The sequence below is a fragment of the Triticum dicoccoides genome, chromosome 4A (assembly GCF_002162155.2).
Source record: "Triticum dicoccoides isolate Atlit2015 ecotype Zavitan chromosome 4A, WEW_v2.0, whole genome shotgun sequence".
NCBI lineage: Eukaryota > Viridiplantae > Streptophyta > Magnoliopsida > Poales > Poaceae > Triticum > Triticum dicoccoides.
The window spans coordinates 103601662-103611102 of NC_041386.1; the positions used below are offsets into that span (position 1 = coordinate 103601662).

At 46.8% G+C, this 9441-nt stretch overlaps 1 protein-coding gene and 1 long non-coding RNA gene across 10 annotated transcripts in view; one reads left to right on the forward strand and one right to left on the reverse strand.

Moving 5' to 3' along the window:
• LOC119285247 overlaps nt 1-3302 on the forward strand; it is a 10691-nt gene extending 7389 nt beyond the window's left edge. For 5 of the 9 annotated variants that reach the window (XR_005139404.1, XR_005139411.1, XR_005139412.1 and 2 more), the window contains exons 8-10: nt 1825-2131; nt 2224-2294; nt 2956-3302. This is a non-coding gene — a long non-coding RNA (uncharacterized LOC119285247). Of the gene's footprint in view, nt 1-1602; nt 1747-1824; nt 2132-2223; nt 2295-2955 lie in introns of those variants that run through there. The other 4 variants (XR_005139406.1, XR_005139407.1, XR_005139405.1 and 1 more) reach the window with 4 other exon arrangements.
• Nucleotides 3303-5281: 1979 nt separating this feature from the next.
• LOC119285248 (tropinone reductase homolog At5g06060-like) lies at nt 5282-9118 on the reverse strand. Its single transcript, XM_037564487.1, has 5 exons — nt 8961-9118; nt 8674-8881; nt 6353-6569; nt 6157-6263; nt 5282-5629 (listed from the first exon to the last, which is right to left on the reverse strand). Exons 1-5 carry the CDS (start codon nt 9053-9055, stop codon nt 5441-5443), a joined length of 816 nt encoding a protein of 271 aa, XP_037420384.1. The 5' UTR covers nt 9056-9118; the 3' UTR covers nt 5282-5440.
• Nucleotides 9119-9441: the final 323 nt, after the last annotated feature.

Below are 9441 nucleotides of genomic sequence, written 5' to 3' on the forward strand. Positions count from 1 at the left end.
GCGGGCTGAGCGGGCTGGCGGCGGCGATGTGGGCACGCCCGCCACGTGGTGCGACGGGAGTGGGCGACGGCGATGTCCGGCGCGCAGGTGAGGAGCGGGGCTAGGGTTAGGGTGGTTTGGATCCGGAATTTCGGGGAGGGGATATTTATAGAGGTAGGAGGAGCTAGGAAGCTTCAAATGAGGTGCGGTTTTCGGACACGCGATCGTGATTGAACGCTCTAGATGATGAAGAGGGTTTAGGTGGGTTTTGGGCCAAATTGGAAGGGAGGTTGGGCTGCAACACACACGAGGCCTCTTCGGTCCCTCGGTTAACCGTTGGAGCATCAAACGAAGTCCAAATGGTACGAAACTTGACAGGCGGTCTACCGGTAGTAAACCAAGGCCGCTTGGCAAGTCTTGGTCCAATCCGAAAATGTTTAATCTCCACACACGAAAGTAAGGTAGAAATGACCCCCGGAGGAGAACGGAGCGCCGGAATGCAAAACGGACAACGGGTAAAATGCTCGAATGCATGAGACAAACACGTATGCAAATGCAATGCACATGATGATATGATATGAGATGCATGACAACGAGAACAACACACGGAGACAAACACCCAAACCCGAGAAAATAAAATAACTTAAGGCCGGAAACGGCAAGAGTTGGAGTACATATAGGGTAAATCACATCCGGGGTGTTACACACTCTCTCTCTCTGACCGTTCGATCGATTTTTGTTTATTAATCTTTCTTATCCATAATGATTATCCCTCTTTGTTTTATTGTATTGTTAGCCAATTAAAAGTATTTTATTGTAGGTGTATATTTTTCTGTATGGTATATATTATGCGAGTTATTTCTAACACATCTTGATCATATTTTTAGAATAGCTGCTCCTATATTTTTTTAGTGCCTGCTGTACTTTGCTTAAATGTTTCTTCTTGGAAGGATAAGTTGTAAATAATGGATGAAGAATACCTTTTCGAGCTTAAGCATTTGATTTCTGGCGATGTGGTGTTTTCTCTTTACAGATGATCCTTCTACTTTCTTTTTTAATAAATAGATAAGTTGGATCCAGTGTGTCTCCATGTGTGTTTTGGGTGAATACGCAATGAAACTAGGGAAAGTGGCCTTTTTGTATCTTGGTTCTGTTTCTATTGTTAGTTCCAAAAGATACATTCACTTATTGGTGACTTTTAACTCTGTAACATGTCTATTCTTAGTGTAGATATTATTTTTATTCTAGCTGCATTGCTGTGAGCGAGCAGATTTCTTATGGGGAATGGTGATGATTGCTTGAGCTTTCATTTTGATCCCCTTTGTATCCCAAACATAGTTTTCGCACAGTCGATGTATGTACTGGTTCCGGATACTCCATGTAGCGGTTTTTGTTTGTTTTATTCATATAAGTACTAGATTCCCGTACAAAATAGAGATGAACTGCACTATATGTTTACTGATCTGTTGGGCCCAAATAAAGTGTCTTCGTGCTTCACTTTTGGCTACTTTGATTCTAATGCACATATGTGCATTCCTTTTTGTCATTCACTTTGTTATTCATTTGATTTTCCATTTCTTCATTTTTAATGACAAAGCATGCTTTTTTTTCTTTTCAAATTAGCTTAAAATCACAATCAAAGAGTTAAGTTTTTACTTAATTTTCATAAACAACTATATATGGCTTAAGAAAGGTGAAGAGCAAGGCCAATCAGGATTTATGTATGGTTGGTTTCTTGATCCAGGATTGTTGACAAGGTTTACTAAAGGCAAGTTGGTTTTACCAAGCGAGACAGATAAATTTATTAATACTTGCAATATACGTCTCACAGATTATTTGCATTAGGTTCGTGTGAAGTGCCACCTGTGAAGTTGATCGACAAGGCAGTTGAATGAAGCCACTTATTAGCACCTTGCTTGCTCTTCTTTCTTTTTGGAGCCAAAAGATCCATCAGCGCTCCACTGCTGGGCAAGGCTATCTCGGTCATCTTCCGTCTGATACATAGGTCAAACCAGGGCTCACACACTCTCTCGCCGATATTTCACTTCGCTCCCGTGAATACATTGTCTTCTACGCACGGCGGTGCTGCCTTGGATCGGCCCTCCATCGCGCCGCTTCGGTCGTCACCATGCATCTCAGCTCCAATAACCAGGTCAGGCCTCACCTATGCACCTCACATGGTTTCTATTCCTTCTGAGCCCTAAATATGTGCCTGCATCTGAGAACTTTCTTGGATCTATTCAGGTCACGATGGCTGATGATGAGCTCCAGGCTCCGCTGGCTCCACCAACAGCTGTCTGCGAGCACTTGCACAGGTCAGTTGAGATGCGTCACGTCCCCTCTGGTTTATCTAGACGGCTGCAAAAGTATGGTCAGAAATTAAAGAGGGGAGCCAAATGAGAGCACGGCTTAGAAATAGCCAGGGTAGTCCAAGGTCGAATCCAGGAAAATTTGACAATGGATTCAGTTAGTATACAAATATGCACATTGAATTAATATAAAAAAAAGGGCAACCTGGTGCATGTAGCTCCCGCTTGCGCAGGGTCCAGGAAAGGGTCCGACCACTTTAGGTCTATAGTACGCAGCCTTTCCCTACATTTCTGTAAGAGGCTGTTTCCAGGACTTGAACCCATGACCACATGGTCACAAGGCAGCAGCTTTACCACTGCGCCAAGGTTCCCCTTCATGCACATTGAATTAATATAATGGGCTATTTCCCCATGCCCGCACACACACTCGAGGGCTGGACGCGAGTACATGAGCCAATCAATTCTAGGTCCGTTGTGTTGTCTTGGGGGTTGATCAGAGTTTTGGAGGATCAACAGAGTTTAGTAACGGATAGCAGAGTTCTGCAATGTCCGCACTTTCAGAAAGGGAGGGCGTGGTCCTGTTTCACCTCCTTCTCCTGTATTGTGATCTCAATTGCTTTAAGCAGTTCCCCTGACTTTACTTTTTGTGTTCTTGGGTCCCGCATAGAACAGTTCTTGACAGCCTCCTAGCACACCTTGGGCGCGCTATTAGATGGGGCCTCTCCTAATTCACAACTGCTCCTATGCCTATCAAGGTGATTTCGTCTTGCTGTACATGTATTGCACTTCCAGGATGCTTGAGTGCAGAAATCATTGTACTCCATATATCTCACAATTTGTTTGTATCAGGTTCATGTGAGGCAGATGAATTACGCCACATGTTAGTATGCTTAGTGATTATGGCTTTGTAGTTGGCTGTCCTTATGTGTTCTCGCTTTTTGTATTGAACTTTGTGTTGAATGGCCGTATTTTGCGGTTGGCTGAATGCACCGAGCTTGATCCTGTCTTATATTCTGATGTTGATCTTGAGATCCATTGTGTTTTACTTCTGTCACAATTGAAGGTTTCTTTACTTCATTATCATCCTGTATAGTACAAACGCTATACTTGGGTTCCTATTGGCATGTTGTTACATGCTTACGCCGGCACCCTCGCGCCAAGGCGTGATCCCAATCTAGTGCCCATGATCGGACATCAATCATTAGTGATTTTTCATTAGTGATATTCATCAAGACATTTTTTTGACAAAATCTCGGATCTAATTATCAAATGTTAAGGTAGTACAACGAGCATAAGAAGTAAAATTTACATTCAGATTTGTAGACCACCTAGTGACGCCTATAAGTACTGAAGTGAGTCAAAGATGTGCCATCATCCTCGCCCCTCCATCACCGTAGTCGGGCATACTTTATTATAGTAGACAGTCGAGAAGCCATCATGCTAAAGCCTCATAGGACCGACGCACCAGAACATCAACCATCGCCGAGAAAGATAAGCGCAGATTAGAAGGATCCTACGCACAGATAGACACACGGACGAACGAAGACCGGGTCCAAAATAATCCATCGAAGACAGATACCAACCGAATTCCACGAGATCTGCTGAAGACATACCTCCATACGCCCTCCTCCAGCGCTAGAAGCACCATCGGGATGGGGGCTAAGAGGAGAACCTTATTCTATCTTGAGGAATCTGCTACCCGCATCTTTTTTTAAGCATGGCACAAGCCCTGACATAACTCAAACAAACATCTAAAAATGAAACCCTCCGTCGGCAAGGGCCAGAATTTACCCCGCCTCCATTATCCCAGGACAACAGAGACGAGGCAGGCCGACGACGGCACCAGCGAGAGGCTTGAGAAACCCTAGCTGAGCTGCACACGTACGCACGCACGTACCACTTGGAGGAAAACGCAGCGCCCCGTGATTCTTTTCATCAAGACATCCCTTGTGGGTCAGACAAGGCTTATACTTTATGATTTTTATTGAATCCAGTCATCTTGGATGGTCACATTGCTAGTATGTCAAAACTGATTGGTTTTTTTCTTTTGCGAGAAAAACTTTCAATCTATTCATTAATTATCATGACGGTACAAAGAGCACCAGAAACAACAAAAGTTGCATCTAGACCTATATATACCTAAAGACGACTACAAACACTTAAACGAGCCGAGGGTGCACGTTCTCACTATATGGTACCCCGCACGTTGTTGCGGGAACATTTTATAACATACTTCAATGAGATTTAATTATACGGAACATGAATATTTAAAGTCATAAATTTGAGGTAGCTAAAAATAAAATTGCACATGATTAATAGTATTCTGTTATTGTATATCTATTGAATATAAACATCATAATATAATAAATATTATCATGCATGTTTGCTTGTTGAGGTTGGTTTTTTCCTATGCATGATTGCATGTTGAGGTGACATGATTGCATGTCGAGAGAAAAAATAATAAGGGTTAGCTATTTAGATATAGAAGATTCCCAATTCTTGAATATTGGATTGAAGCATCGCCACCCACCCCTACCCCCCCTCCACACACACTGGCACCTTTCATTACAACCTCTCTGTAATAGCCCTACTTAGTGGTAATGTATTAAAATAATTATGTTTGTGAGCATGAGCATTGCATTTCATAGTAATTATTTTTAAGTGCCAAATCAAAAACTTACTGAATGTACCCAAAACTCGCTTCACAGGAAACTCTAAGGGTTTTGCAAGAGCTTCATATCCAAATGTATGGGCTCTTTGTAAATTCTCAAGGTTCAGGAAACTCTAAGGTTGCGTAGTAAACAGCTCGTGTTGGGTAGGCGGACATGCCCAGATGTACCACCGCGTACACTTGAGATGGAGGTGTGGGATCACCGAAGCATTCCCAATGGGGGATTCTTGCCGGCGTTCTCGGCCCTCGCTATGCTCGCCCCGGCGCCACTATCTGCGGCCTCGGGTCTGCGCGTAGTGTTCTTTCAAAATCAGCCAACCCAAAATAAACATTCAGACGACTTGCATTTAGCTAAAGTGGAAAAACATACACATACAGATTGTACGTCAAGATAACCTTCCCATACAGGTTATACACACGGACACGGATGATCCACGTATCACGATTTGCTCAGAACCACCGTGCAGCTTCACCCCTTCTGCTAGTTCTCAGTCGGGTACATGCCATTTATAGTCATGCCGCCATCAACCGAGATCGTCTGGCCAGTGATATAAGATGAACCGGGCATACAGAGAAACGCCACCAGCGATGATACTTCTTCAGGTTCTCCCACACGCCTCATCGGAGTTCGACGGGCGATGCTATCCACGAAATCTTCTTTCGCCAAATCCTGCAGGATTGAACGGGACAGGCGAAGCATTACATTTTTTTATTTCTTTGGTGCTTCGAATAGGGCATATGGGTTCTAATGTACCTCCTCTGTAAACTAATGTAAGACGTTTTTGCCGTTCAAATTGAACTGCAAAAACGTTCTATATTAGTTTTTTTTATCAAAGAAGAGTTTCCTCCTCCGATTTCCATTAAGGGAAACCATCAATAGCAAATCAAACATTAACCATAACCAGGAATAGGCCACTAGTCCTATATTAGTGTACAAAGGTTGTAGTAAGGTGCAAGGCGGCAAGCCATGAAAAATGGTATTTAGATATATAGCCCTTAATTAGACTTGTATGTGTGTTTATACGATATTTAAGAATCAGGAATGAGAACAGTGGATGGAACAATCAGTTTCGACATACTAACAAGATGGCCAACACAAATAACTTCTGAGCAAGAGAAGTAAAAGGAAAGTTACTTCTGATGAACAACTAAACAAAAAGATACTTCTGATGAAAACTCATAAAGTATAGGCCTTACCTCTTCCACGAGTGAAGTCTTGATGTACCATGGAGCAACAGAGTTGATTCTTATGTTGTCTTTCGCCCACTCACACGCTAGGTTCTTGGCCAACTGATTCATCGCACCTGAAAAGCGGCCGCCACAAGAACGATCATTGATCGATGATCTACATGTTATCTTGTTCACATATGCTGCATAGCAGAGCAACAGTTACCTTTTGTCATGGCATAAATGGAGCCACTAGATATGGCTACCACTCCAGAGACTGATGATATGAAGACAATGCTGGCCACCCCGGATGCTTTGAGAAGAGGGTGTGCAAGTTGACATAGATGATATGCAGATTCAAGATTAGTGGCCATTATGAACGAATATTCATCTGCCGAGTATTCAGTGGTTGGTTTTCTATGGTTTGTGCCCACGTTGTTTATCTGCATAACCAAATTGGGAGAGTAAGATGTATTTGAAATATTACCTCCATCCCAAATTACATATCTTAGATTTATCTAGTCTAGATACAGATGTATCTAAGCACGAATTGTGGTATGTTTAGGACAAAGGGATTACTAATAAACGTCATGGAATGAAACTTGCAAACTGTGGTAGTATGTTTGTCCAAGTGTAGACACAAGAGCTTATCCAAATATTAACGGCCGAGGTCTCGCGCGCGGCCGCCACTTCGGCAGCGGCGGCGCAGCGACTGCTCTCTCCGACCCCTCCCCACAGCGCCGCCCCTCCTCGCTTCGCCGCCGTCGGAGGGGACACCGGCGAAGCCCGCGTGGTCCCCAGGGAAGGTGGCGGCGGGGCGTCCTCGTCGTTCTCGCGCAGATCTTGCGGTGGCCGGTGGCGATCTCGCGGCGGACGGTAGCTGGCGCCAGCTGCCCGTGGGGCGGCGTCCCTCACGGCGGCGGGGCTGCCCCTGAACGGCGCTTGGTGGTGGCCATGTGGCGGCGCGCGGGTGGGTTGGATCTGAGCTTCCGGTCTGCGTCCTCATCGTGGTAGCGATTGCCGTTGCCCTCAGCCATGAGGCGTGGTCCGGGACGGGCCGAGCGCTGGTGGTGCTGGCCAGGACACACGCTGGCAGCACCCTACTTCATCTCACGTCGTCTCGCTGGCCAATGGAGGTGGTCATCTTCGTCGTCAGAGATGGCCGACCAGAGGCTTGGTGATCGGATCTCGAGATCCATCATCTAGTCCCGGCTGCAAGTTGGGGAGACATGGTTGCCGGTGAAAATCGAGCCGTTGGCAGGCGATGGCGGCGTTCTACGCCGTTACCTTGATGAAGGCATCGTCGTGTAACTACTGTCGACCCACTCGTGCTGCTCTGGAGGAAACCCTAGGATCTGGTGTTCCAGATCGGACGATGGCGGCACTGCGGTGTCGTTTCTCTCTTGGGAGCATCGTCTGTGGAACAGCGCTGGAAGTCAGAGGCAGGAGGTGGAGCGGCTTCGTCTTGCACGGAGCTTCGGTGGAGATGTTAAGTCATGCCTGACCGACAGGTGCTACGCTTTGTCATGCCTGGTCGGCAGGTGCTACGCACGACAGAACTTCCAAAGACTTCAAGCTGTGTCGGCTGGTGATACTTGGCAGCATGGTGCTGAGGTGTATCAGTGGCGACTGCGGCGTGCACAACTGTTTGCGCGCAGGGAGGAGGTGCCGTTGGGCGCCGTGGTGGCGTCGACGATAGCTAGACCGAGCAAGATTGATGCATCAGTACAATTCTGAAGATGGAGCGGTGGCAGTTGGCGGCGGCGGCCTTTGAGAGCACGCCGGACCGGCGAGACCCATGCCCGGCAGGCGTCCTGGATGGGTCCTCAGGTCTTAGATTTTAGGTTTGGCCGCGATATCTGTTTGATATTAGGCCTAGGCTATCTGCGCTCCTTCATCAACTGGATAGGTGTAGCGACAGTTTGTTGCTTAGACGGCGGCTTTAGTCTTACTGTGGTATTACTTTATAAGGTCTTGTGAGAATAATTAATAAAGTGGCCGTATGCATCGCCCAGATGCAGAGGCTGGGGGTCATCCTCCTTTTCTAAAAAAAATGTTTGTCCAAGTGTAATCACCAAGGCGAGGCAGAAACCACTAGTAAAAAGGAACTGCAATTCGGTTCTGCTACAACATGTAGCAGCACAAATGTTCAAAGGAAAACACATTACTGAAGCAAAACCATCTGAAGTTCTGCTTGAAAACGACCAAACAGTTGCAGTTTCATTTTAAATTACTGGTCATTCATGACGACAAACCAAGAAGAGCTTTGTTTTCTGAAGCCAAAATAATAACATGATGACACGCCACGAGTCACAGGCATACGGCTACAGAGACAGTATTCAGCACTTATCTTTTCTCACATTTACTCAGATCCACAGGACACTACACGCAGTATTTCCAAAGAGATATACTATGCCGACATATACAGGAATCAAAACATGCAAAGTTTGTGACGAAACTAGGAAAGATAACTACATACCCCAGGGTTTAGCAACAGATCGACAAAGGCGTGGGGACTGGGGAGAAGATATGGGGTGCTTCACGTACGAGGATGTCCAGCTTGCCGGCGAAGCGGCCGGCGACGTCGTGGAGCAGGAGCTCGCGCTGGTCGCGCACGGAGACGTCGCAGACGGAGCCCGTGACGCGGAATCCCCTGGCCTCCCACTCCTTCAAGCGCTCGCCGAGCTCGGCTTCCTTCCGGGAGCACGTGTGCACGGCGGCCCCGAGCGCCGCCAGCTCCTCCACCACCGAGCGCCTGTACATCAAGCGCAGAAAACCATCTGAAGCCGGGACGAGATCTGAAAAGAAAGGGGCGCGGAGGGGTGCGTACGTACCCGATGCCGCGGGTGCCGCCGGTGACGAGCGCCGTCCTGCCGTGGAGGGACCACCTCCCCGCACTGGAGCCGATGATGTCGTCTACCGCGGCCATCTCCTCCTCGTAGAGCCGAGCTGAAACAGCGTCGTTCGTACCGCAGGACTGACCATGACACCGGGATGCACAATTTAACCGTGGTGTAGCAATTATTGGGTTGCGCTATGTGCCACGTCGCGGCTCTTGGCCTGGCCCCACAATGACTAGAGCGGTCTCTTTTTGCGCCTCTGTCGGCTCTACCCGACGCAGCTCGGCGTGTTTGGTTTGTAAATCAAGTGGAATGGAATTGTGAAAGAACGAATTGATCGAATCAGTGATCTTAAAAAAAAAATGATCGAATCAGTAAATCTTTCATTGATGATGTTGGAGGATTATATACAATGTGAACCGACGTCCACGACATGAAGGGACGCTTCCGATCGTGGGCGCGTGGGCGTGTTTCG

Excerpts from the sequence above, each read along its gene's own strand:
- LOC119285248 (XM_037564487.1), bottom strand. The coding sequence starts at position 9,055 with ATGGCCGCGGTAGACGACATCATCGGCTCCAGTGCGGGGAGGTGGTCC. Across the intron at positions 8,882-8,960 it reads GGCGGCACCCGCGGCATCGG|GCGCTCGGTGGTGGAGGAGC; the intron begins GTACGTACGCAC and ends CTTGATGTACAG. Across the intron at positions 6,264-6,352 it reads CATTTATGCCATGACAAAAG|GTGCGATGAATCAGTTGGCC; the intron begins GTAACTGTTGCT and ends GCCGCTTTTCAG.